This window comes from Dacryopinax primogenitus (genome assembly GCF_000292625.1).
Source record: "Dacryopinax primogenitus strain DJM-731 SS1 chromosome Unknown DACRYscaffold_10, whole genome shotgun sequence".
NCBI classification, from domain to species: Eukaryota; Fungi; Basidiomycota; class Dacrymycetes; order Dacrymycetales; family Dacrymycetaceae; genus Dacryopinax; species Dacryopinax primogenitus.
Genome location: NW_024467207.1, coordinates 18,417 through 42,928, shown reverse-complemented (window position 1 = coordinate 42,928; position 24,512 = coordinate 18,417). Strand labels below are relative to the sequence as shown.

At 51.9% G+C, this 24,512-nt stretch overlaps 11 protein-coding genes across 11 annotated transcripts; 5 read left to right on the top strand and 6 right to left on the bottom strand.

The window, feature by feature from the left end:
• Nucleotides 1-1,140: 1,140 nt before the first annotated feature.
• DACRYDRAFT_22464 (kinase-like protein) lies at nt 1,141-2,984 on the bottom strand. The gene is made up of 8 exons (XM_040772812.1): nt 2,894-2,984; nt 2,787-2,835; nt 2,645-2,724; nt 2,512-2,589; nt 2,372-2,460; nt 2,249-2,322; nt 1,685-2,203; nt 1,141-1,636 (listed from the first exon to the last, which is right to left on the bottom strand). Exons 1-8 carry the CDS (start codon nt 2,918-2,920, stop codon nt 1,419-1,421), a joined length of 1,134 nt encoding a protein of 377 aa, XP_040628138.1. The 5' UTR covers nt 2,921-2,984; the 3' UTR covers nt 1,141-1,418.
• Nucleotides 2,985-3,855: 871 nt separating this feature from the next.
• DACRYDRAFT_116455 (Arabinanase/levansucrase/invertase) lies at nt 3,856-5,751 on the top strand (the record flags this gene model as incomplete). The annotated part of the gene is made up of 7 exons (XM_040770205.1): nt 3,856-3,886; nt 3,945-4,076; nt 4,123-4,301; nt 4,351-4,485; nt 4,539-4,612; nt 4,662-4,744; nt 4,794-5,751. The coding sequence occupies 7 exons, from the start codon at nt 3,856-3,858 to the stop codon at nt 5,711-5,713; spliced, it is 1,554 nt and encodes a 517-aa protein (XP_040628137.1). The 3' UTR covers nt 5,714-5,751.
• Nucleotides 5,752-5,758: 7 nt separating this feature from the next.
• DACRYDRAFT_22463 (uncharacterized protein) lies at nt 5,759-7,061 on the bottom strand. The gene is made up of 5 exons (XM_040772811.1): nt 6,935-7,061; nt 6,505-6,877; nt 6,254-6,448; nt 6,132-6,207; nt 5,759-6,082 (listed from the first exon to the last, which is right to left on the bottom strand). Exons 1-5 carry the CDS (start codon nt 7,026-7,028, stop codon nt 6,020-6,022), a joined length of 801 nt encoding a protein of 266 aa, XP_040628136.1. The 5' UTR covers nt 7,029-7,061; the 3' UTR covers nt 5,759-6,019.
• Nucleotides 7,062-7,494: 433 nt separating this feature from the next.
• DACRYDRAFT_116453 (acetoin dehydrogenase) lies at nt 7,495-8,592 on the bottom strand (the record flags this gene model as incomplete). Its single annotated transcript, XM_040770204.1, has 2 exons — nt 7,628-8,592; nt 7,495-7,580 (listed from the first exon to the last, which is right to left on the bottom strand). Exons 1-2 carry the CDS (start codon nt 8,343-8,345, stop codon nt 7,495-7,497), a joined length of 804 nt encoding a protein of 267 aa, XP_040628135.1. The 5' UTR covers nt 8,346-8,592.
• Nucleotides 8,593-8,687: 95 nt separating this feature from the next.
• DACRYDRAFT_22462 (alpha/beta-hydrolase) lies at nt 8,688-10,133 on the top strand. Its single transcript, XM_040772810.1, has 8 exons — nt 8,688-8,972; nt 9,021-9,114; nt 9,163-9,290; nt 9,343-9,432; nt 9,485-9,562; nt 9,613-9,693; nt 9,743-9,874; nt 9,931-10,133. The coding sequence occupies exons 1-8, from the start codon at nt 8,949-8,951 to the stop codon at nt 10,087-10,089; spliced, it is 786 nt and encodes a 261-aa protein (XP_040628134.1). The 5' UTR covers nt 8,688-8,948; the 3' UTR covers nt 10,090-10,133.
• A 225-nt stretch (nt 10,134-10,358) lies between these two features.
• DACRYDRAFT_116451 (uncharacterized protein) lies at nt 10,359-11,446 on the bottom strand (the record flags this gene model as incomplete). Its single annotated transcript, XM_040770203.1, has 5 exons — nt 10,359-10,472; nt 10,525-10,790; nt 10,850-10,982; nt 11,032-11,172; nt 11,223-11,446. 4 exons carry the CDS (start codon nt 11,444-11,446, stop codon nt 10,581-10,583), a joined length of 708 nt encoding a protein of 235 aa, XP_040628133.1. The 3' UTR covers nt 10,359-10,472; nt 10,525-10,580.
• Nucleotides 11,447-12,817: 1,371 nt separating this feature from the next.
• DACRYDRAFT_116450 (uncharacterized protein) lies at nt 12,818-15,275 on the top strand. The gene is made up of 7 exons (XM_040770202.1): nt 12,818-13,009; nt 13,073-13,168; nt 13,221-13,339; nt 13,390-13,645; nt 13,699-13,799; nt 13,850-14,248; nt 14,305-15,275. Exons 1-7 carry the CDS (start codon nt 12,961-12,963, stop codon nt 15,055-15,057), a joined length of 1,773 nt encoding a protein of 590 aa, XP_040628132.1. The 5' UTR covers nt 12,818-12,960; the 3' UTR covers nt 15,058-15,275.
• Nucleotides 15,276-15,386: 111 nt separating this feature from the next.
• DACRYDRAFT_16001 (WD40 repeat-like protein) lies at nt 15,387-17,674 on the bottom strand (the record flags this gene model as incomplete). Its single annotated transcript, XM_040771156.1, has 4 exons — nt 15,387-15,723; nt 15,779-17,031; nt 17,094-17,218; nt 17,275-17,674. 4 exons carry the CDS (start codon nt 17,672-17,674, stop codon nt 15,387-15,389), a joined length of 2,115 nt encoding a protein of 704 aa, XP_040628131.1.
• Nucleotides 17,675-19,770: 2,096 nt separating this feature from the next.
• DACRYDRAFT_107788 (cytochrome P450) lies at nt 19,771-21,832 on the top strand (the record flags this gene model as incomplete). Its single annotated transcript, XM_040768529.1, has 10 exons — nt 19,771-19,924; nt 19,972-20,144; nt 20,199-20,337; nt 20,384-20,530; nt 20,582-20,603; nt 20,652-20,848; nt 20,902-20,974; nt 21,027-21,295; nt 21,351-21,644; nt 21,696-21,832. The coding sequence occupies 10 exons, from the start codon at nt 19,771-19,773 to the stop codon at nt 21,830-21,832; spliced, it is 1,605 nt and encodes a 534-aa protein (XP_040628130.1).
• Nucleotides 21,833-22,134: 302 nt separating this feature from the next.
• DACRYDRAFT_107787 (50S ribosomal protein L14) lies at nt 22,135-22,655 on the top strand (the record flags this gene model as incomplete). Its single annotated transcript, XM_040768528.1, has 3 exons — nt 22,135-22,161; nt 22,214-22,597; nt 22,647-22,655. The coding sequence occupies 3 exons, from the start codon at nt 22,135-22,137 to the stop codon at nt 22,653-22,655; spliced, it is 420 nt and encodes a 139-aa protein (XP_040628129.1).
• Nucleotides 22,656-23,024: 369 nt separating this feature from the next.
• On the bottom strand, nt 23,025-23,811 carry DACRYDRAFT_22457 (cytidine deaminase-like protein). The gene is made up of 5 exons (XM_040772809.1): nt 23,613-23,811; nt 23,476-23,553; nt 23,401-23,424; nt 23,169-23,346; nt 23,025-23,120 (listed from the first exon to the last, which is right to left on the bottom strand). The coding sequence occupies exons 1-5, from the start codon at nt 23,751-23,753 to the stop codon at nt 23,038-23,040; spliced, it is 504 nt and encodes a 167-aa protein (XP_040628128.1). The 5' UTR covers nt 23,754-23,811; the 3' UTR covers nt 23,025-23,037.
• Nucleotides 23,812-24,512: the final 701 nt, after the last annotated feature.

The window sequence follows — 24,512 nt, the reverse complement described above, 5'->3', positions numbered from 1 at the left end:
CGAGTCATTGGTGAGAATCTGCCGTTGTTAGGCCGGTTGTATAGTGGGATCAGTTTTGGAGCCCAAATAGAAGCAGGGCGGGAGTTGATGGATCCCCCATCTTGAAATACGGTGTCTCGGGACCCGGAAGGAATTGAAGATCCAACACCGAGTGACGGGGGATAGGTCAGCGAACCCCCTATGGGAATGGAAGAAGACTGCTCATATGTAGCTGCTCCAGAACGCATCTGGGACGCCGAACGTGACCCCCTGGGCGAACGGGGGAGCTGGATGCCCCGGGCAGGGAAGCACTTGCTCAATATCAACTTGGACGACAAAACGGCGTTGGTTGGTCCATGAGGGCCTGGCTCCATGCTTTCCAGAAGGTCATCCTGCCATACCAAGCACTTCCGTAGCTCTTCGGGTGTTGGTGCACCAAGTACGGTGCTCGGCGGCAGGTAGGTTATTCCACGGGCGAGACGAAAAGCAGAGTGCAATGAAACCTCGTCTTTGTACAGCTCCTAAGTAGTATCCCAGCAATAAGAAACGAATGCATGATGCCAGCTCCAGGAGAGTATGAACACACCTCGAGAGATTCCAACTTCTTCAAGAGAGCGCTCTCGGTTCGGCCCTTCCGTCGTTTTGATTGAATGTAGAGGACAAGCGCCAGGACCAGGTCGTCCTCTCGTGCATCTTTGGCTACGGCAATGACATAGTGATGGTTCACCAGAATGTGCAAGGGGATACAAAGCATACAAGAAGATACTGTATCGGCGTAGTGATCCCGCAGAGATCGTCGACTTGTGGAAAGGTCTGGCGCATTAATAGAAGTTCGTCGGGGCGCTAATCCCCGAAGCGAATGAGGCCCTTCTACAGTTTGACACCTAGGGGTCGGATTGCCAACCCAGCCAATAGTAATGCAAGATATCCTCAGGTGCGAGCGCCAAGAGGTGCGTCAGGTGGAGATTCATCGTTCAATTGCCGTATCTGGAACGAGTCGTGATGAGATACAGTTGACTACGGAGGGCCCTAAATGGAGGTCTCGTGCCGGCGTAGCTCGCTATTCATAGCTAACTCTGAACAAGCGCTTTCCCGGATCAAGAATACAATAATATCAGTTTACTTCATTCTTCTGTGCGACTTCGCACGTACTTCTACAACATCATTCAAGACAAGCTACGTGGGTGTCACACCACAAGTTAGTTACAACGGTTACTTGAGCAAGGTGGCAAATCTCCTCCAATTTGTCTCCCAGAGACAAGCATAACTGATGATGACAAAAAGGCATCCCTCCGCTCCAAAGGTCATCGCGATGACGGTGATTACGACAGGTAAAGCAGCAGTAGTACACTGCCGACAGACGAAGATTATGCGACGCAGGGCATATGACAAGAAACCAAGAACCGTGAGAACGCTGTGCCGAGATCTGAGAGCGAAATTCAATGATTCGAGGCATTGCTCTGCATTCCGTGGCTGTTTGAGCGTGAACCATGGTAGTCGTCGTCCGACGACGATTCCACCCTCGCGAATACATGGTCGACCTCTTCTTTCTCAGCTTCGTCCATATATCCACGGACCTTTGCGCGCAAATCTTCGGACGACGAGCGGAGATGAGACATCCGTTTTATGGCGAGAACTGAGTTGATCGCTTTGCGGACTAGAAAGAGGTCAGAACCAAAACTCTCGCGATAGGTTGGGAACTCACAAGTCTTGCGGGCATCGAAGTTCTTCCTGACCTGCGGCAGAAGATCGATAGGCGTTCCAAGTGCGCTCGAGGGATCGGGCACGAAATGCGCCTTCTTGTCAGCTAGCCACGGGTGCTGCAGGCATTGCTTTGCCGTAGGCCGCTTGTTCTGGTCGATCGTCAAGCAAGTGCGGATAAAGTTCTTCGCGGTGTCGGACACGTTGACCCAGTACTCTGCAGGCTCAAACTTGAAGTCGCCCGCACAGATCGCTTCGGCTTCTTCCTGTGGACTATCCCGGTCGAACGGAGTGTACCCACCAAGGAGAAAATAGGCTATCACGCCCATCGCCCAGATGTCGACGGGTTTGGAGTGACCGAGCTTGCGGAAAATCTCCGGCGCCATGTATCCGGGTGTACCACACACTTCCGTGAGCTGCGTCAGTTGGTCACTATCCATTATACGGGAGAGGCCAAAGTCTGCTATCATGACGTCCGCACCTTCGAGACGGGAACGGAACAACAAGTTCTCCGGTTTGAGATCTGGGATCTATTAGCTGGTTTCCACGGGATCTGAATAGGAGATACCTCGATGTACAATCCCGCATCCATGGATGTATTCCACAGCAGTCATGAGTGTGTGAATGAGCACAGACGCATCCCTGCTATGTCTCAGCATAGGACTGCGCGTCCCAGTTAGGGACAACCTACGGTTCATAATAGTATCCCTTTGCGCATATCCTGTCAAACAGCTCGCCACCTGTACAGAGATCGAAGACGAGATAAAGGTTATGCGCAGTCTAATCATGTACTATAAGCATCGTTGCAGATCGTGATACGTCCCCACATACCTCGAAGTAGTCATGCAACGTAACAATGTTCCTGTTCCCTCTCGACACCTTCTTCAGGACTGCAATCTCGTTCCTGACCTGGATACCACCAATATCAATTAGAGCACGCAATTAGATAGCTCGAAGCGCGCACCATATGCTCCCTACCCTCCATGAGCTTCTTGTTGATGACCTTGCATGCGAAGTATTCTCCGGTCTTGATATGCACGGCCTCTGCAGACCAGCAAACGACATTAGTCACAATGTCTAGGATAGAAGTGCGGGGAAAGGCGCACCTTTGACGATGGCATACGTCCCCGAGCCGAGCGTCTTCCCGGTGCGGTACTGCGTGGCAACCAGTTCAGCACACGAACTGGTGTGGATATGGACGGAAACGACGCACCTGACAGGGCACTGTTTGCTGAGCCATATCTTCCGTATGGTTTCGTGTATATGACAGAAAGAGAGAAGGAGAAGGTGGTAAGAGAGAGAGGAGTTAGTGAGGTGAGGCTGGCCTTTTTGAGGAGTGATGATGTGTGAACCCTCGGACGCCCTTCCGCTGAGCGTTCCCACATTCCGCGCCCGTTGTCGCGACACGTGTTTGTCCTAAAATGGGTGGCTGCGCTCTGTATTTAGCGCACTTTGTCTTCTCTTCCTGTCCCTCACAAGACCCTGATTCAAGTCACCACCTTAGCCAAAACCATACACACAACGCATTGGGCACTGCAGTGAACAAGTTTTGATATCGGATTGGCTGTTCACACCCTTTGGCCCAACCGGTGACAACGGGCTTGCACACTCGGCCACGAGGCGTTCGGCCAATGCGCACTTCCAGCCATCTGTTGGCAGACAGTTTCAAGCCCAACATGCAGCTGCTGACTGGATTTCAAGTCCCACACCATGTATTGTCAAACATTGATCACTGATGTTGAGCGTTTTACTGAAAACATCTTCATGCATGAGCACGAACGTTCCCGCTAGCTCGCGGAAAGTTTTCACCACATTTGAGAATGCCTTTTTTGGTGCAGCTATAAATAGCCACACTGGAACCCCACTCTGCCGTAACTCTGTTGTCTTTTTCAAATAATCAAGCGCCCATTCCCGACTATAAATATGCCCTTTCTACATGTTCACGAGCAAAGCCGTGAGGTCTCCCAAAAGTGTGGTCGCCACGTGCCCGATCCATTCAGCTACCGCAGTCGGAAGCAGTTGCGAGAATATATGTTCTCACGGTCAAGGCCGCCTGAGGATGACTGAATCACCGACTGCTTCACCGTACGCTTACCTTTCGTCTTCCTCTCCAGCAGCGCCTCCCCGCGGAGCCTTTCCATTCCTTGTCCTGATCAAGGGTGAAAGGAACGTTCGATGGCACTGGATGCCCTACGAAATCCTATAAGTGCGCCCATGAAATTTGCAGCCTCTCGGGGCCGACGATTGACGGGAATCTAACCCAGTTCCCGGGCTTAACCCAAATCCATCGTGTGTCTGCGTGTCAGGGACATACTACCTCGTGTCCGCCTCCCTGCTCTATTTTCCGTCAATTCCGGTGTACACGTCCGTGGATCTCGTCGAGTGGAAAAATGTTGGTAAGTGCGATTCGCCCTTTGCCTAGAGATCGCTCAAGTTGCCTAGGGTATGTATGCACTCGTCCGTCCCAGCTGGATACGAAGGATTGCAATCTCAAACCTGGCACTCCTTGGCCCGGTGGTATCTGCGCCGCTACGATACGATATCATGGAGGCGTCTTCTACGTCACTGCTACTCTAGTCTACGGGGACAAACAGCCAACGGACTCTTCTCGATGGCAGAATGTATGTCCATCCATCCCCATTTCTTCACTGGGATTGAACCGCGCAACAGTTCTTGTTCACTTGTACCGATCCGACAAAACATGAATGGAGCGACCCTCTGCAAATCGACTTTATGGGGTATGATACCTCCCTGTTCTTCGACGATAACGGGAAAGCATACCTTCAAGGCCTGAGCTGTTCTCGTGTACAGTCTTTACTGCGCGAGGAGAGAGGGCGATGACTAACCTCGTCGTGTAGGCAAAACCCGAAATCCAGCAGATGGAGATCGACTTTGCGACCGGCAACTCACCAAGGGGATCACCTAAGACTTTGTAAGCGAAGCTGTGGACTCCCCTCCCCTTGTCTGATAATCACTCGAAGATGGAAACCCGAGTCGGGAACATACATCGAGGGTCCACATATGTACAGGAATGATGGATTCTATTACCTGCTTTTCTCCGAAGGTAGACCTTCCACTGTATATGAGATCACGATTAACTTGTTCCTTATTAGGGGAAGACTCAAATACCCTCGGCACAGCTCTTATGCGTTCTTCCACGCCATGGGGACCTTTCGACTCCAGTGTCAGTCCGCTTCTCCCCTCTCCTCCGAACGTGTTACGTCCCACAGGCCACACTGAGCTCGTGCACTCTCCAACCGGGTGGCTCGCGCTCTTCGCCTCACCCCGACAAGGCACAGAAGTGTCCTCCTTAGGACCAGAAGCGCACCTCCTCCCTCTCACCTGGCCCTCAGGCGAATGGCCCACCCTGGGCCCAGCCCTCCCCGTCAACACACCCACGCAGACGACAACCGACGTCCTCGCCCTTCCCCCACTAGCCAGCACCTCCCTCCCCCTCTCAGTACTAACGATCCGTGCCCCTCCCCCTGCCTCCCCTTATCGCCGCATCGGCCCCTCCCTCATCCTCCGATCAGACGAGATCCCGCTCCCCACTGCCGAATCTCCATCCCTCATCCTCCTCCCCCAGCGCAGACAGCGCAGCACATGGCATTTCATCCTCGCCTGGCCGGGCAACGGGCCCTCATACGACGTCGGACCGATTTTTGAGGGTGGGGTGACGGTTTACCTGGACTGGAAACGACATGTGGATTTTGCGATCATCAGGAATCTGGTCTGGACGGGTCAGGCGAGAGTCAGGATCGTCGGACCCCAGTGTACCGTCAGCGGGAGGCTGGATATCGACTTGCCTGCCAGGCTCAGAGTGGAGACGTTTAAGGACGGATACGAGTTCTGGGCTATGCATAAGGGGGAGTGGAAGAAAATTGACGTGGTTGACGTTGGGCTTGTGAGTGGGGACAGGTATGGGGGTGTCGCTATCGGCCCGTTTTTGACGAGTCATGAGGCTATTGAGATGTATGTGCAGGAATGGAAGGTTGAGACACACGAAGAGTTGGAAGGAAAGACTTCTGATTGACGGGTTTGGACAATCATTGCACGCAACTCCGAGATTACTGATGGATAACAAGTGTTAAATTGTTCTTGTGTACACATGTTTTACACCGCTCTCTTCCTCCTATCCCCTTCCCATCGAGTGTCCTCCAGAAGCTGTATGTATTTGTACAAGTCTGTTTCTACAACACAGAATAAGAATCCCGAATGAAACGAGTGTGGGTGTGATCCGTAATGACTGTGGTGCCCACCGAGGGCTGTAGCTGCGAAGTGTCCTGTATTGATGTCCTGCTCGTGATGCATCTCTACTGAGCGCATCCTGTCCTTTCGTCTAGAAAGTGATGTTGTCAACGATCGCTTGCATCGTCCTCCAGTCGAACGTGACACCAGCAACCTGTATGCGGGCATCAGTCTCACCCGGCATATCATTACCGCGTGCTCACCTTCACATGATCGAACTGGTCCTGATTGAGCAAATGAATCCCGATCTCCTTCAAATCTGCAATCCGAATCGCCGTGCTAAAGGGGCATCAATCACTGCACCACTACCCATCAAGGTACTCACTTGGGGGACAAAGCCAAAAGCATGCTTCCCTCCCTCTCGCGCTGCATCGCCCACCGAGTGAAGAACGGCCAAGCGCGCCTCTCGATGCCTTTGGGTCGCAACTGGGCATAGGCAGTGATCATCGTTCGAAGGGGGGAGCCCTCCTCGCCTGAAGAGGCAGAATAAAGTGGGTCGGTATAGCGTGTACCGTCTTTACTAAGAGTGTATGCGCATATATGTCAGTGCTTCTGAGGAAATAGGGCGGAACTCACTATTCGACGAGACCGCCCTTCTGGAGGAAGGCAGCCGCACTCACAGGATCGAGCACCGTCACTGGCGCGCAAACGACCTCGAAGTCGATCACTGACAGTGCTTTCTCACACTCCACAGCAGGGGTGTTGAGCACTAACTCAGGGGTGGAACGTTTGGCGTTAGCCGTGACCTGGACGTTGGGAGACGCGCGCGGGGTGAGAGCTCGGGCGGCGGCTGAAGCTTGGGGTGTGGTGCCTCCTTCTGCTTCGGCAAGGAGGCGAGCAACGATCTCGGAGCGTGTTGTCTGCTTGAGCGAGGGGGAGAGGGAGTCATCGAGAACGCCCTCTACGGTTGAGCCGATGAGCCTAGACGGTACCTCACCGCCTATTCCTACTAAAGTATCCGGAAGACTGAGCATGCTGGGTTCCACGAGGCCAGCATATTGCTCACCGATGTCAGCGAGTTGGGGGATGGGAAGAGCCGCCGTAAGAGGGAAAGAAGGGAGGAGAGCAATAAGCAGAGCGAGGAAGGCAAAAGCGAGCATTGTCGAGTGTATGGGGTGTTGTGATGTTGGTGAATGTGGTGTGAATGTTCTGTTAACGAGTGTGGGTGTCCTTGGACGATGGGGGGAAGTTATAAGAGAAGAAGAGAGAGAAGACGGGGAATATACGCAGCCTGAGCGCAGTGCTTATAACCGTCGGCGGTGTCATGATCGTCCATATAACCTCTGCGACATCGCCCAGTTTGGGAATTTAGCCAAAGACATTGCCAGGCCGGAATTGCATAGTACAGAACCGCCGAACCTTCAAGAGGGTGAGACACGCCCAAGTGCTTGTGAGCCGATCAAGGTTCCGAAATCGGGATGGTTGTTGCCACAAACGGAAGTGATCGGCGTAAAGTGTACGTAAAGTGCGATTGCAACAATATCATTGATACATCGATCTATTAATCCCAACATCAAAGTCATTGTTAACCCATTAATGAAACACCCATCTCTGTATGCATACACCCTACGTGTACTTGACGTCCGCACCAGTCATCCCTTCCAACACTCCCTGGCCACCAAACTGCGGATTGACCTTCAAGAACCCACCATCTGCGAGCGAATCAGCACTCTCACTGCCCATCTCTTCCTCTACTCACCAACAGGGATAGACACGCCCGTGATGTAACTCGCTTCGTCAGAGCACAGGAAAGCGATCGCCTGTCCAACTTCCTTCGGATCTCCAGGTCTTCCGAGGGGAAGCCGAGGTACGCCAATCTTGCTCACATCCGCACCGTCTAATTGCGACATGGGCGTAGCGATATACCCAGGTGCAACAGAGCAAACGCGAATCCCGTGCTTGGCTAGGTCGAGAGCGAGTGTCGTGGTCAACCCTCCGAGGGCGTGCTTGCTCGCCACGTACGCCGCTTGGTCCGGAAGGGGCGACGTTTCGTGCACACTGGTCACGTTGACGATAACCCCTCCTCGTCCCTGGGTGATCATCACCCTCGCAGCATGTTGCATGAGCACAAACGGCCCGTCCACGTTTATCGACATGATCCGCCTATACATCTCGAATTCGTAGCTTGTAAACTCCCCGCCATAGTTGATCCCAGCGACGTTCACGAGCGCATCCAGCCGTCCAAACAGTTGTGCGAACGTATTCACCACATTCCCGGCGGTGACAGGGTAGGTCAAGTCCAGCTTTTGAGCTTCAGCCCTTCGGCCAAGTGCGCGGATATGTTCTGCTACCGCTTGTGCGTCGGACTCGCTCCGGTGCCAACAGACGCCGATGTCCCACCCTTTGGAGGCTAGGGTGAGTGCCGTCGCTTTCCCAATACCGGATTCAGAGCCGGTCACGATAGCGACTTTGGACATGAGCTCGTTTGGGCTGAATGAAAGTAGGAAGAGGTACGACCTGGGCTGATGGAAGGTATTCAGGCACTTGGTCGGAATGAATGACCGGAGGTAGGGCCAGTTTGGGCCCTGGCCGTCAATGACGTCCGGAGCTCGGGCCGTTGAGCGCCTCTTTCCTACTGTCCATCCACAGGTCGAGGACACGATGCCAACAGAACCAGCGAGAAAAGCAGAAAGTGTAACACACAGACGAACAAGGATATCTCGGCCCGGCTTTGCGGGGTAACAACACAACATCATAGGGTCCGCTTCTCTCGTTGTCTGGTCATCACTCCTCTGCGCTTCACACTCAACATGGACCACCTGGAACGAATCACCAGATTCCTCCCTCCGCTGAACAAGCAGCACATCCCAGCTTTAGCGCTTGGACTCTCTACTCTGGCACTATTGACATACGCACTCAAACCGCACTACGCTGCGTAGCCCTTGCCGCGTTCTCTCCCCGGTCTATCTGCTCTTCCGAGGAGCACGGCGGTCGACCTTGCCCTGCATATCTATCCGGAGAACTTCTACGAAGGTGGACAATGGGTCAACTTGCCGTATGGGAGGACGAGGGTGTGGATCATGGGGCCAGAGGATGGGCAGAAGGTACGCTTGGCCACTATCCGGCTCCAGAGTCAAGCTGAGATGGTTAAGGTCGTCATCGTCCACGGACTTCAAATGCCTGCCGTCGGAATGAAGGAAATGGTCAAAGAGCTTGTCAGTGCTGGTTTTAGGGTGTTGATATATGGTACACCCCATATCTGGGTTACATTTCACTCCTGATTCCTGAGCAAAGATATCTATGGTCGTGGGCATAGCCACTACGTCGACATGGAATACAACGCTGCGCTCTTTACCACGCAGCTAGCTCTGGTTCTTCAAGCGGTCGGATGGACGAAACCCGCCCTTGTCGGTCATTCGATGGTGGGTAGACACACTTGCCCAAAAGACCCGTGCTTGCTAACCTCAATGGCAGGGGGGCGCAATTGTTGCCGCGTTTGCTAGTCATTATCCGCATGTGGCAGGTGACCACGTCGTGCTCATTGCTTCTGCTGGATTGCAAAAGGTGCGTAAATCCCTCCTCCTAGTGAGAAACACGATGATGATGGAAGTCGTAGCCCAGTGAATTTACCCCGGTTACCAGACTCTTGACATCGCGTCTTTTCTCTTCTATTATCTCCACTTCTGCCTTCCGTGTGAGTCTCATGTACAATTTCTACTCATGGTTGAACTTACATACCATCAGTTCGTGGCTAACCTATTGATCGGACCTCGTTCCTCTCCCAGTCTGCCACCCACACCAGATGGACTTGCAACCCGTCTACAGGTACGCATCTTTGTAGTCTCATTCTTCCTATGCTGACCCAGTTCTATAGATGAGAAAACTGCAACTCATCGCTTTGCCCGGGTATGTCAAGGCGATAATGTCAACATTGATCTACGGACCCTTGTGCAATCAGAAGGAGTCCTTTGTCCAGCTTTCCTCCCGGAAAACACTGATCATCTGCGTAAGTTGTTCCACCCTTTCTACCCAGTAAGGTTTGCTCATATACGTCTTGATTAGGGAACCGAAGACGACCTTTGTCCCTTCCGCCTCTCCCAGGAGATCAACCGCTTGGCTGTGAACTCCAAGCTAATTCCTATCGAGAAGGGCGGCCACCTGATCCCTCTCACTCACGCAGAACAGGTCGCAGGCGCTATCACCTCGTTCCTCAAAGAATGAGTGTTCCCTACCAACCAGGTAATGCAGCTCCTTGAGCTTCGTGGTGAAATGACGGTGTATTATATGGAGGTGGCTGAATGGAGAGCCGTTTTGTTCTCAACTGGCATACACAGGAGTGGCAGTAGCCTGACAGACATTATCGGAAAGCGTGCAACGGAAACCGTCATGAGTACCTATTTACAAGTTGGGTGCAATATATGGAAGCAAATTAGTACCATACTGTGTCTGTGTGATTTATCAGTGGAATCGAACGAACGATTGTAGAAAGGGTGACATTGGCCTGCAGGACAGGTTCAAACACCGGGTTTTTGAAGCTGGGTCGGCCGGGACAGAACTCTTGCCTAAGTTTGCTGGTGTTATTTTAGAGGTGGAAAATTTAGTGTCTAGGAAAGTAATCAGGGCAGAGGGTCGGCCTTTGCACCAAGACGAACACACAATATATGGAAGTAAGTTCACCAAAGCTTGCCTCCGGGCACAGCGAATTTGTCCTATCAATGGCAGGGAGGTTCCGTAGCATCCTCGCTGCTAATGCCAATGACTTCGCACAGCGCTGATAGTGCTGCGCCAGTAGCGGCCGGTATGTTGCCGGGGGTCTCCTCTTGCTGAGTCTTGGCCCATTCATCGGACATCGAAACATCGCATATATTGATTTGAGGAACTTGAAGGTCTTCGCGGTTAATGTCTTCGCCAGGGCTTTCATGCTTTGTTAGAAGACCTAAGTTAGCATGCGGATATAATATCAGAGTGAGGTTATGCGCACTTCGAGTGTTTCGCGCTCGAAGTCTCTCATCTCAACCGGAATCTCGCTCTCGGAGTCCGGTCCACAAACATTTTCACTGTTGCCACGATCTGATTCATTCATAGGCTGTTTCAGCGCACTTGCGACGGAATCACTATTGCGTTTTCAACGGAATCTCACCATCGTAAACAAGAGAGCAATACCTGGTAGAGGTGTGCTTTCTTTCCACCCTCTGAAGCTGCTTCCGGTCTTCTGAAGGCTTTGGGTCGTCGCACGGGCTCCGAGACTGAGCGAATTTTCCACATACTGGCAACTTTCGACCACACCTGTGATGTGCCTTGTAGCTTAGAAAACACCTATTAGAGAGGCAAGTAGCAAAGAGGCGCTGGCTCACCATCTCTGGCAGGCGTTGCTTCTCAGCTTGACAGATGTCTCGGGGGTGTGCGCCTGCTCCTGGCCAGTGTAAGGTTGTTCTGCTGGTACCACCACTGGTGCCGCTGCTTGTGGCTGGACATTCCACCCATGAGAGTATGCAGCAAAGAGTGGTAATACCAAAACTGGGTACTGGGCGCCTTGTGGTGCGCTGGCCGGCAGTCCAGGCGTCCCTCCTACCGGCATCGAGGTGATGAATGATGTTGGCGAGGCTGGCAAAAAACATAAATAGGGCAACAATTGTCCCATACCTTGAGGTGGTATCCAATTCGGTTGGCTCATGCCGAGTGCGTGGAACGTAGACGTTGGACAAGGAGACAATAAAGGGGGAGCGGCGAGCACAACGGAAGTTTGCCCAAGCGACTTTTGTATCTTTCACCTTTTCCCCTCCGTTTGGAACTCAGTTTCTGACACAAGAAGTCTAGAAGCTGCCTCTTGGAAGATTCCAGCAAGATCTGTGCTCTGGCGGTACGGCGGACGGGCCTAGACGGCACGGAAAAGCGGAAGGAGACGATTTGTCAGGTTTTTATCCATGAAATAACATGCTGGAAGGAACAAAACGGTACCCTCAGTGCGTCCATTTCCAAGAGGAATATTGTCTTCCTGCTGGCCAATTATTCAACTGAGCAGTCAATGTATCCTTCGTCTCCGTCGGAAGACATAGGTGCTGATCAAGGCACAGCCGGTTTGATTGGCTTCTCTTAACCTTGTTCCCTTGATATGTATCCGTACGTTAGTCCCCTCGTCCGGTTCTGAAGGCACACTGACAGTCTGTTCCAAGGTTCTCAAAAAAGAAAAACACAGACTTCGAAACGTACAGTCATATTGTCTTCATTCCAAATTGCTAGATATGAGGGCTCTAGAGTATCAGTGTGGAATCATCCAAAACATTCCAGATGATTCGCGTACATGAACACAAATCGTTTGGGCACGCGTTTAGTAGGGAATGATTACTCTGGGCAGTGGAGCGCACAAGGACCATTGCACGCCCTTGTTTTTGCATGAGCAACCTGTTGTGATCTAAACTCGACCAAGTCCAACGGCTGTGTTACTCACCGGAAGATGTTCGAGGGTGAGAGACACGCTGTTGCCTCGAGCTTCGGAATACGGCAAGTGCTGTGTTGGATGGCTCGGCAAACCCGAGGAGAGATACAGTTACGTAAAATAGGGGAATCTATTAATCACGGACATCGTACGAATGCACGGCGGTTAGCGAACCCACGTAATAAGCAAACTTATCATGATATTCGATGACCTCATTGTGAGAGTAATTTATTGATAAGGACGTGTGGATTTATAAAGACAAGATGAGAAGGATGGGCGCAACAATGACAGACCGGGATGATCATGGTGATGAGAAGAGTGGTACGATTAGGTTCCGGCCGTATGTTAATTTGCCATGCGCTTCACTTTACAGCCGCGCTCACACGGTCAACTGGAAGGCTCTTTCCTCCACCTCTCCTAGCACATTAGGGCAAAATACATCACTGCCTTTCACGACCGATACCCACAAGCATTTCTGCCTCTTTACTCTTATACGACCGCATCAACAACATCGGCATTGCATATCTGCGCCTGAACCCACACACATTGATTAAGGCGGTATACATCACGAACGTCTAGAATAACTTGCATTGTACTCGCTGGAGCGGTCGCACGAGTCACCCGCGCTTGCTGCCTTCACGCAGCGTTGACGACCTATGGACTTCGTCGTGTACCATATCCGGAATGCGGCCCAGTTCTGGTCAGGTGAGTCAGGTCGCACTTCATTGACAACGAAACGAGTGCTGATGAGATGTGAATTCGGTGCAGAGCTGGAGGATTGCTTGAAGTTACAGCCGGATGCAACACTCGATCAACTTGACTCTGCATTGGAGACATTCGTATCAATATGCTCGTCTTACCATCGTGAGTCCCTCATGGTACTTCTTGCCTGCAATCCTGACACAAACTTGCTCAGAGGAGTATCTTCCCACGAAGATGCAGATGGACCAAGCGGTTCGGATGCTCTTAAGCAGTGAGCTGTTCGCGTTCCATTCTGAGCGGGAGAGCGAGCGAGTACTAAGCGAGGCTCGAACGGTATGCCTGAATATTCTTGTTTTTCGGATGTGGTGCTGATATAGTCTCAGTGCACCAACCCACATACTCAGCTTATCCTCTTCCACATCCTCCTTCACCATGGCCGAACACATCCATCTTTCTTTCGCTCTGTCAGTAAATGGCAAACCCTCATCCCTCTGCTCATGGACCACCTGCTCGTCGACTGTGACGTGGTTGTGCCGTTCACAAGTGCTGGGGGCTGGGTGGAAGAAAGGATGAGGGTACTGAGCGTGAAGGTTTTGTACGAGGTCTGCAGAGTTCAAAAGATGGGGTTGAATGATTTGAGTGCGTGGACGACTTCCATTCTGTCATCTGTTTCCAGGCTAATAGGTTTGCAGGAATGTTTGACAACGCATTCATTGATCATCTGTTTGACCTGATCGAGCATACACGTACATTTCCTGATGAAGACCTCAACTACTCGTTAATCAAACTCATCGTAAGTGGACTGTTAGTAATGTTGCACCGTGTGCTCATCGTTTGTTTCAGGTTGCCCTGAACGAGCAGTTCATGGTCGCCTCCATCCCTAATCCGCAGCATCATCATCACCATCTCCATGATCCGCAAGGTCAGCCTAGCCCCCCAAATTCGGCTAATTCCCTCCACATACCTGACACAGGCAGTACCAAAGTCCCGCAAAATCGAGTTCTCGAGGTACTAGTCCGCCGCTTAGGCTCAACGAAGACTTTCGGCGAGAACATGATCTTCATGCTCAATCGGGCGGACGGAAGTGCGGAAGCGTTGTGCATGCAGCTCTTGATTCTGAAGATGCTGTACCTACTGTTCACAACACGAGGGACACAGGAATACTTCTACACGAATGACTTGTGTGTCCTTGTGGACGTGTTTATCCGAGAGCTGAATGACCTACCGGAGGAGAGTGAATCCGTGAGTGGCGTCAATGCCTCTCGTGATCAACACTAATTGGCATGTCCCCTTTGCAGTTACGTCATACGTATCTTCGTGTTCTTGATCCGCTTCTAACCAATACCCAACTCCGACTTGTCCCTTACAAGCGTCTAGAAATCCGCCGCATCCTTCAAGCTCACCTCGCAAATGCTCACATAAGAGTCATTAACCCTACCACAAAACGCTTGGTTGAACGCTGTCTCTCTGCCCCTTGGGCTGGTAACCATGGGCCAGAAGAAGATTCGCGCTCTATCTCCAGTACCGGGTCAGGCTCCTCCCCTGCCTCCCCGGTGTCCGCTCATAGGGCTGGGGCCGCTGTTGACTCGCTTGTGCCCTCCCTCGCCTCCCTCCATCTACCAAAGAATGACAATAAAAGCACGACATCCGTCAATGCCGTTGCAGCTGCATCACCCGTCACCACGAGCCCGAAGACACGACCTCGCCGCGCTAGCCGTTCTTTGTCAGACCCTTCCATCCCGCCTGTCGTGACCCCCGAGTTCACACGACATCACCCGCCGGTGCCTCACCTCCCTGCCAAGCTGCGGCATGAGCATCCAGTACGCAAGGCCTCGGCTCTCCCAGTTCCACATGACCGTATACGTGGGGGCTCCGCGCCATCAACCCCGCCATTGAAGAAACGAAAACCGCCTGCCATTCCTGACCGAAGCCACAAATACAAGTATACCACACCGCCGACGATCAGTGTTGCAGAGTTTGGGGTACCTGTGGAGGCTGAGTGTTTGCCTGTTCCTGCAAAGTCTAGAGGAAGGGGGACAGTGCAGACATGAGAGGCTTTGCGGGGTAAATGCCATCCAATGGTGTTCGTGGTGTTGTTTTGCACACAGTGAGGTTGATTCTCTTATTCGATTCTCTCTTCTCCCAGCTTGTCTTCGTTACAATTACGTATGCACAATCCTTGCATCATAGCATTCTTCCTTCTCGCATAATAGCTATGTGTAAATACTATCAGCAGTGCTTTTGGCATTAAATTTATCGTTATGTCCCTGCCATTATGAGGGTCAATGAATCGTGGAGGGCTTGTGCCACTCATTCTCACATCACGGTGGATAGTACAAAAGTCATTGCACGACAACAGCCATCAAAGGCCTGCATTATTTTAGGCGCTATCTAAACTCCCGATGTGCTTCAATTCCACTCGACGCTTCTTTTTCACTGGACCACTGTTCTCCCGGCCTCGCTGCTCTTCCCCATTGCTTGACGATTCTCTCTTACCTAATGAGCTGCTTTCCGTCGGCGGGCCGGGCCACGGAAGAGCGACCTTGCTGTGGGTCCCCAGCGTTGGATTGAGCATAGGGACTGAATGATGCTCAGCAATGGCCGCCATCTGTACATGATGCTGTTGTCGTTCATACAGAGGGAGCGGGTCGTCGAATACAGCAATGGAACAGTATCCGTCGGAGGACGACATGATGAGTGATTGCCCGTCAGGTGCCCTATAGTAACGATGAGATCGCATGGTAATGTCAGTAGCATGAATACTGGACGTACCAGGCAATATCGGTAAAGCTAGCGTAATGCAGATTGGCAAACATGGCCAGCGGACCCGCTTGTTGTGTATCGTAAAGCACGACCGTATCCTGAGTTGCGACTGCAAATATCATCCGATATGGCAATTTCCAAACACTCGCTCTATCCTCTCCAGTCGTGGGAGATACCTTAGTTGGAGAAGGCATGTTTGTCGACGCGTCTTCGTCAGCGCTTGTCGGTGCTCCCAAAGAAATTGGTAAAGTTTGTTCTTCTCCTTTCTTGAGGATAACCATCGGGGTGTCGGCTGCCTCCCGGATACCGGAACGCAGCTCGTACAATAACGGCGAGAACTTGACAACGACACTTGCTGTTTTGTACCCAGGCAGGTGTGCGACAGGCGGACGTGCAAAGTTAGCTCGCGAGTAGATGTACACCGAGCTGGCTGTCTTCCGCTCTTCCGATCTGGACCTTCCGTCGGAGGAAGCGGAAGATGGTGGCCGGGAAGCTAGTGAGAATGTCGGATCTTCAAACTGTCCCGCTGGAGTAAGCAGCAGTGCCCCGTCCGGTGAGAACGTAAGACGTCGGAAAAAGTTGGTGAACTGCTCGTCGCCATACAGTTTGAGCGATGTCCACGATGCTGGCGATGGTGCAGCACGGATTGCCGGCAAGGGTGGCATCGGGGAAGGAGAACGAGCACGGGACGTGCCGGAGGTGCGACGGTTGTGGGATAGGAGAGCAGAAGAAGGAGGGGGGGATGCGTTGGACATCGATGTGAAGGATGACCGCCGTGACGAGGGTCTGTCAAGCGGTGGATACATCAGCGACGGTGTTGATGGCACGGATGCTGGTGTCTGAGTCGGTTCGACTGCGCTGTTGATAGAAAGAGCAGACTCGGACCCTTGGCGATGTAATGGCGGTCGTGGTGATTGGCTTCGCTGGCTTGCGCTTGACAGGGCGCGGTGATGATGCCTGACGGGTGCCTTGAAGTTCCTCCCAACAGCTTGAGTTTCAATCGTCTCCCTCCCATCATTCTCTCTCCGCACGCTAACGCTATGCACATGAACAGTCCGGTCGCTGCTCTGTGTTGCGATGTATTCGTTTAAGGGGTCCCAAGCCACGCCTTGCACATAGTGAGAATGCTCGACCAATTCCTTGATACATGATCCGGACGAGACATTGAAAATGCGGGCCACGTTGTCCGTCGAGCCGGCCAATATGTATTCGCCGGACGGTGACCAAACGAGATCGTATATCTCGCGTTGGGACGCGCTATTCTGCCGCGTCAGGCAAAGTTGTGACAGAGGTACATTTGAACCTACAGAATAGAGGTGCGCACTCTCCAGTGCTCTTTTTCGTACTGCTGCTCTTGGGTCACATCAGATCCAAATTGTGGAACAGCTCGCTCAGTTGGAGCCCAAATAAGAATACACCCATCGTCACCAGCCGAAGCGATGAGTTCTCCTGAGAATCAAGTCAGTTGATGGGGATGATGGAAAGATGAAATTTGGTGTACACACCATTCGGCGAAAATCTCACAACGTTCACCGCTCCTGTATGTCGACTGAGAGTCGCTAGATACTCCACTCTCGGAGGGTGGGGAGTTGCACCGCTCGTACCTCCTCCAAGCACAGTCGGGAGATAGTTCGGGTAGACCAGCCACACACGGACATTGTTGTCACCTCCGCCAGTCGCGAGCCTATATTGTGCACCCACGCAGCTTTGAGCAGCCGTCTTCACATCAAACGCAGAAACAACATTAGACTGGGATGCAGAAGACGACGAAGAGGCGTGCGTCCGTGCCGCAACAAGCTTCCGAAGCTGTGGCTGAGGAAGAGGTTGAAAGTCGGCAGAGTAGATGGGGGCTGATGGTGACGAATCTGTGTTGTGCCACCGAATCTCAAGTGTTCGAACTCTCATATTGAAGAATGAGCTAGCTCAGAGGAACGGTAATAGTTTAGAGAGTTCGTGAACAAAGATGGTGGAGAGAAAGAGAGTTACAAAAGACGGCGGACGAGGGAGCAAGGGAATTGGCAGCAGATGGACAGATGGCCAAACCAAGGGTTCGCGACACGCGACGCGCGGGTCCAATGACAAGCGCGTCAATCACCGGAACCGGATAGTAAAAAAAACTCTGGCTTTTTCTACCATTGCATTCGAAACATATATACGGTCTATACTCGGTCTATATTGACTTGTCCTTGATCTCCGGAGGCCGGATGTGAAGATCAACCTACGTAATCTTCAACTTTCGGCGCATTTCCTACCAGCGAATATTACAGCGATTGCGTCATGTGGTTCATTGGTCTGCAGCGCTCCCACCTGGAATCCGCTTCTAGTTCAAAGCTCGATCTCTATGGCAGCTTTGGACTGGCTGGTACATACCTCAAGTACGCCAGAGGGGATCCGATGCAGGCACGACGAGCCATCGATTATCTGGTCACGCCATGTTCCGGAAAAGAAGACCCATGTTCCTGGTGTTTGCAATACAAATTTAGGTTAAGAGCCGCCAGTTGCACTGCTATCTATAGTTGAAACGCCCATTCCATCCGACTTCTGTGTATGGCACTTTTTACAGGTTGAACACTGGCCGCTCATGGACTACAACAGTCGCTTACGGCCTGCGATTGCAATATGTGGTTACTTATGCGTCATCCCGCCTGTCGCTCCTGTACATCATCAGTCTGTGATCACTTCTGCACCGCCATACCAGCGCGATCACTCGAACTTGGGCTGTTTATGAAGCTCTCAACGGCGACTTTTTCCATCATAACTTGCTTATCAATATGGATATGTCCGGCCAAGGCCACGCTGCGTTGATGGGCTCTTCCCTCATACAGCATGTGGAACAAATCAGGAAGGCAGTATACTCTACGCCGAAGCAAAGTCAATGGGTTCTTCGGACTTCTCCCGTAAGACATATATCCATTTATATCGCTCCACAGGGCGCTCCTGGAAAACCCATCACAAGTACCGCCGATCCCAACGTTCCCTTCGCGCCCCGCTAGCTCAGTGGGAGCTACAAGGATGAAATTGCAAGGCTCCCAAGACGCTACAACTACTGGAAACTTTATTCGTGGTCTTGCCGACATCAGGCATCCGGGGAAGCACGGCCGCGGAAGCACGGCCGCCCGCTCAAGTTTTTTTGCGCTCTTTATCACCTCGGAGGGTCGGGGTCCAGATTCGGAGTGGAGGAGGCGGTGTCATGATATTGAAGAATCCAGTTATACTCTTTGTTCTTCTGCGCTGGACTGCCGATCCCTGATGATGGAGAACATGGCGTCTCCTTCTTTACCCTTCATGCCAGCAATGCCTTATTTGAACAATCTGACGCATCCGAGCTCTTACACTGTCCTGCGATGGGCAGAATTTACTCAGGCTGAGTTGGTAGCACGTAATGGAGTTGGGTTCTTCGGGCTTGTGTACGTTGCTGGCTCAGACGGTTCAGGAGGCCACAATTCGCTGGCAGCACTCGTGTTCCGCGGCAAATATGATGGTCTCAGCTTTTACAAACGTTCCACGGGTGAACCACCCCGGTTGATATGATACCCAGCAGTCGCAGCTTATATTCCCACCACGGCCCGGCGCGGGACTAGCAGATGGACGAAGCCAGTGCAAGGTAATTTTCCGGGTAGCAGCTTCGCGAAACTCGCCGTCGGCACCCCGGTCATCATCACAGTCCTCGTTCGGAAGTCTAAACCAGGCAGGGCTTATGCGATTCTTCATCGCGGACATAGACGCCTGTCATTCTCCTTCGCTCCGATGCGTGAGATCGGTGGTTACCCGGTGTAGATAAGATGCCTACCGTGTGGGAGCGGTTCCCCGGAAGGAAAGAGCATGCCATCTTCATGGCTCGATGACCATGTTGGGTCAATCGCACGCAAGTGCTCCCTGACATCGGGCCTGTTCTCCGTCCATCTGCTAAGCTCTTGGAGCCAGCGATGTGACCTCTAGGAAAGGGGGGATCGTATAAAGGTCCCATCTTTCCATTGTTGGCCCTCGTAGTTGCCACCACCATGTCTCTTATCTCCACCGTCATATATGCGGCCATTGTCGTGGTCGCCCTAGTCGGCGCCTATCGTCTCTCACAGACTGGTAAGAGAGACAAGGTTCTTCCCCCTGGCCCTCCCACTCGACCGGTCGTCGGCAATCTCTTCGATATTCCTCCACGTAAGCCGATCGTTGGTCTTCAGAGTGTCTTCATAACACCTACACAGGCTATGCACACTTGAAGTTCACGGAATGGAGCAAGCAATACGGACCAGTGATCTCTTGCAAGTTGTTCGGCTCTACCATGGTCGTCCTCAACGATGCAGGAAGCGTTATGGAGCTCATGGACAAACGCAGTGGATCGTCGTCTGACCGCGCACCATCCTACATCAATAGCGAGGTTAGTGAGGCACGTTCCAACATAGGTAATCCTTACTGATGAACTCTATCCCAGTTCATCAGCGCCAACAATCATCCACTACTCGTCGGCGCGTCTCGTAGCGTCCTCATGCGCAAGATATACAATACAGCGCTGGCTCAACGGCGTGTTCCGGATTACCTTCCTTTGCAGAACGCTGAATCTGTTGTGACAAGTGAGTCCTATCGCATGACTCGCCAAATAATTATTTACCTCGACAGTGCGAAACATCTTGCATGACCCTGAGAACTTCTATGAAGAGTTGCGCCGAATTTCCTGTTCACTGGCATTAACTATTGCCTTCGGGAAGCGTGCACCTACCTTTTCGGGCAAGGATGCGATAGGCTTCTCTGTTGAGCATTTCTACCGTAAACTTAATCGCCTCGGACCATGATTGCTAGCTGACGGGTTCTTGGCAGACGTCGCCCACGCGTTCAACTTGTAAGTGCATGTTGAACGAGAGTCCGTGCACGCTTATGGTTCTTGTAGTTTCCTGGAAGTCGGCGCCGCGCCGCCTCTGGACATGTTCCCGATCCTGAAATATGTCCCGGCGGCCTTTGCCGAATGGAAGGGCCAAGCTATCAAACTTCGGCAACAGATGCAGCAACTGTATCACACTATGCTCCTGGGTGAGGTCAAGGAGAGGCTCCAGAAAAGTCAGAGCTACGGTTGCTGGATGGAATCCGGTACGAGCTTCTCGTATGCTTGTGGCTCTTCGGTTTCTGATTTGTGGATACAGTCATCCAGCGGAACGAGGCATCCGATGACATGATGAAAGCGTGGGTCGGAGGTGGAATGATGGAGGCGGGCTCGTATGTGGAGCGATACACAGGCGCAAACCGTGTGCGCTGAACCATCTTTTAGCGACACGACTTCCAGCGTGCTCCTGACGTTTGTTCTTGCTGCTGTCCTGCATCCGGAGAAGGTTTCCAAGGCGCAGGCTGAACTTGATGCGGTTGTCGGATCCGACAGGTCGCCAAAGTTTGAGGATCTCGAGTCTTTGCCCTATTGTCGGGCGTTTGTCCTGGAGGTCATGCGGTGGCGGCCGATCCTGCCAGCCGGTGTCCCTCATATGACGAGCAAGGACGAAATGTACAACGGCATGCTGATTCCGGCCGGGACGGTCCTCGTGCGTAAGTAGTATTTCACACGATGAGCTGGAGCAGAACGCTTACAGAGAGAGCTTAGAGAACACATGGGCTGTCCTCCATGACCCTGCGATGCACGACGATCCTGAGCTGTTCATGCCGGAGAGATTCCTGGAGCACAAGTATGGTTTGAAGAAGGGTCTTCCTGAGGATCCAGCCACGTTCCGCAACACCTTTGGTTACGGGGCCGGTCGTCGCATCTGCCTGGGCTTGTACTTTGCTGAGAATACGATCAAAGTCATGGTAGCAAAGATGCTGTGGGCATTCAACTTCGGACTGAAGATCGATACCAAGACTGGGAAACCGATTCCTGTGCGTGATGATGATTTCCACCGTAAGTTCTCCACGTTCCCGTAACCACACAAGAATATTCAAGTCTATACAGCGGGCCATATCACAGCTCCAGAGCCATTCAAGTGCAGTATCACTCCTCGTGGAGACGCATATACGCGCACCATTGAAGAGGAATTGAAGGAGGTCACGCCAATGCTTGCCCAGTATGAGAGGGGTATCTCCGCCTAGATGGTAGTCTTGAATAGGTAAGCTTGGTATCCGCGAGGCAGCCTTCAACCGTTGTCAGTGCCCTCAACAGGCCATAATACGCGCAAGGTTAGATGTTGCGACTTGATGTGTTTGTATTTGTCAGAATGAGTTAAGATTATATATGCTTGTTGTACTGCAAGATGGAGCTTAAGGATTTTGCGCTGGCGGTCGGTAGATATTTTTCCTTAGTGGCGATGCAGAAGGCGCCTCGTATCAGGGTTCTGTCGAGAGGCCGGAGGCCTGCAGTTGCTTTCTTATCTAGAAAACACTAGTGCATCAATATGATTGGCCTCAAAGCGATGATGAATGTGAGTTGTAATAATATGGAAGTGTTGCGGTTATTCAGTTGCTGTATCGCAGATCATTGACAACTCCGGTGCCGTCCTCGCCGAGTGTGTCCACGTCCTCAAATTCAAGACCAGACACGGCCATGCTCGTGTTGGCGACACCGTCGTTTGCGTCGTTCAACGTGCTCGACCTATACCGATTATCACTGGTCCAGCTGGTCCTCAAACTGCGTCGATTCAAGCACCAAAAGTCCGCAAGGGTGAGGTCAGAAGAGCCGTTGTTGTTCGTACAAAGAAGGAGGAAGTGAGGCCTGACGGGAGCATTGTGCGCTTTGATGACAATGCGGCGGTGTTGATTGACAAGAAGGGAGAGATGATTGGAACACGAATAGGAGGGGTTGTTAGTGCGGACCTGCGCAGAAGAGGATGGGGGAAAATCGCATCATTAGCGCCTAAGGTATGCAGAACAGTGCGGCTAGACGAATTTCACCCTAATTATCTTTCAGGTCATATAGTGTCTCTAGCATTGTAATTCAATTCATACCGATCAACGCCTTCCGAAACGGTAGATCTCCCCTTGCGCAGCTTCACATTGTAGCATGAAGGCAGTCACTTCTGCATCAATATCAAGACTATCTACGAGTATTGGGAACTGAGGCTGCACACGGCCACCAATTACGATCCTAATGTTGGCCTGCGAACTTCAAGCTTGTTTTCAGCTGGAACCGCGCAGTTTACTGCACAGAAGCATTTTGAAGTTCTAGTATTTGTCCATCAAGTACACTGTCAATACCCTAAGTGCATGGCCAAAAGCGGTTGCTTTTTCTGTTCGTATCCCATTCAACCCTTCCTTTATTGTTGCAAGCTCCTCAAAGCAAAGCCCCATTATTACTCGTATTATTCCTCTCCGATATCTTCATTCCAGATTTCAGGATATTTGTCGATGAAATTCTTCTTTAATTGCTTGCATTCATCCAGGTCTGCGCAAATAAGTCAGTTCTGCAACGAAGACAACATGATAAACGTACCGAGATTTACAACTTCAACTCCTCTTGACTTCAAAAAGTCCTCACCACCCACAAATGTACTGTTTTCGCCCATGACCACTCTGCTGATGCCAAACAGTACGACAGCACCACTGCACATCGTGCACGGACTAAGCGTCGTGTACATCGTTGCGCCTACGTATTTGGAAGCGTGGAGTCGCTACATGTGCCTGTATCAGCAACCGGAATAATGTCATACTGTCGGATAGCATACCCCGATGTTGTTCAAGCAATCTGTCTAGACCGATACTATGAGATGGAGTCTCTCGGAATGGGGACTGTTGCGCACCTCCCCATGTAAGATAGCGCTCTTCTCCTGCACACGTTTGTTCCTCCCCACACCGAGTACATTTCCATCCTTGTCTACCTGATCACGCACCCCCAATCTCAATAACTCCATCTCCAACAGCGCTGAGACTTGCGCACCACAGCACCACCGATCGACACGCCTCCTTCGCTAGCTCCAAGCTTGGCTTGCTCTATAGCATGCTTCAGGTTCTCAATGTCTGACTTGAGCGCGATTGAAACCGGAGGCGTTGGCTCAAACGGTGTTGTGGGTGGATGCATGGCTGTCAGAGAATCACAAGTGCAGACTAGTTCTAAGGGGAACAAAGCTTCAAGCAACTGGAAGTCTATGGTCGTCACACTGTTCACCGGTAGACCCTACATTCGAGCTAAAGAGGCGCACGACCACCAAAACTCTGATGGGAGGTTTACTGAATTCTTGCCCTCGCGGTGCTCTTTCTCCATGGGCATGTCATCAACCAACGGGGAACACCGAACACTCGTGAGGCGCCAGGACTCGCTCTCGCTATCGCAAATTTTGATTGGCCCGCAGACGCCGATTGAAGGGTTCTACTAACCACAACCCGATCAGCTTATCGTTACGGTGTCAGTGATACTCTGCGGCGAGCGTGTGGTTGTGGTCGCCTCATCCCTGAAAGCAAGTGGACCGGTCTCCGGTCGGAAGTTTGTGGGTAGATGCGCCCCGTATGATGTCAAAGTCCGTCACTTCGGATACGGGATAATCTGGTGTGCGCTCCAATAAGACGCGTCACCGGGACTTGACAATGAGGCACGTTCGATGAGGCTGGACAGTCCAGATCACGCTCAAATTGGTGAAATTGATGATATCTTGCTGGAAAAAGCGGAGGAAGGGGAGGAAGGAGCACTGATAGTCCCTTGAACCCCGCAATGTCAAGAAAGGGAAGCAGGAAAAGTCGAGGCAGCCAAAGATAAAGGCGCTCATCAGGTTTGCTTGGCAGGAGCCACACGTTATCGAACATGTCCGGGTGCTGACGGGATCCTTCATGTCAAAATCTTCTC

Excerpts from the sequence above, each read along its gene's own strand:
- DACRYDRAFT_22457 (XM_040772809.1), bottom strand. The coding sequence starts at position 23,753 with ATGCATCCACCCACAACACCGTTTGAGCCAACGCCTCCGGTTTCAATC. Across the intron at positions 23,347-23,400 it reads ATTGCTTGAACAACATCGGG|CGACTCCACGCTTCCAAATA; the intron begins GTATGCTATCCG and ends AGGCACATGTAG. Across the intron at positions 23,121-23,168 it reads AGTTGAAGTTGTAAATCTCG|ACCTGGATGAATGCAAGCAA; the intron begins GTACGTTTATCA and ends TTATTTGCGCAG.
- DACRYDRAFT_22464 (XM_040772812.1), bottom strand. The coding sequence starts at position 2,920 with ATGGCTCAGCAAACAGTGCCCTGTCAG. Across the intron at positions 2,590-2,644 it reads TGGAGGGTAGGGAGCATATG|GTCAGGAACGAGATTGCAGT; the intron begins GTGCGCGCTTCG and ends GGTGGTATCCAG. Across the intron at positions 2,323-2,371 it reads AAGGGATACTATTATGAACC|GGATGCGTCTGTGCTCATTC; the intron begins GTAGGTTGTCCC and ends GAGACATAGCAG.
- DACRYDRAFT_22463 (XM_040772811.1), bottom strand. The coding sequence starts at position 7,028 with ATGCTCGCTTTTGCCTTCCTCGCTCTGCTTATTGCTCTCCTCCCTTCT. Across the intron at positions 6,449-6,504 it reads AAGGGCGGTCTCGTCGAATA|TAAAGACGGTACACGCTATA; the intron begins GTGAGTTCCGCC and ends ATACACTCTTAG. Across the intron at positions 6,208-6,253 it reads CTTTTGGCTTTGTCCCCCAA|CACGGCGATTCGGATTGCAG; the intron begins GTGAGTACCTTG and ends ATGCCCCTTTAG.
- DACRYDRAFT_22462 (XM_040772810.1), top strand. The coding sequence starts at position 8,949 with ATGGGGCCAGAGGATGGGCAGAAG. Across the intron at positions 9,433-9,484 it reads CTTCTGCTGGATTGCAAAAG|CCCAGTGAATTTACCCCGGT; the intron begins GTGCGTAAATCC and ends TGGAAGTCGTAG. Across the intron at positions 9,563-9,612 it reads TCTCCACTTCTGCCTTCCGT|TTCGTGGCTAACCTATTGAT; the intron begins GTGAGTCTCATG and ends ACATACCATCAG.
- DACRYDRAFT_116450 (XM_040770202.1), top strand. The coding sequence starts at position 12,961 with ATGGACTTCGTCGTGTACCATATCCGGAATGCGGCCCAGTTCTGGTCA. Across the intron at positions 13,169-13,220 it reads AATATGCTCGTCTTACCATC|AGGAGTATCTTCCCACGAAG; the intron begins GTGAGTCCCTCA and ends AAACTTGCTCAG. Across the intron at positions 13,340-13,389 it reads TACTAAGCGAGGCTCGAACG|TGCACCAACCCACATACTCA; the intron begins GTATGCCTGAAT and ends ATATAGTCTCAG.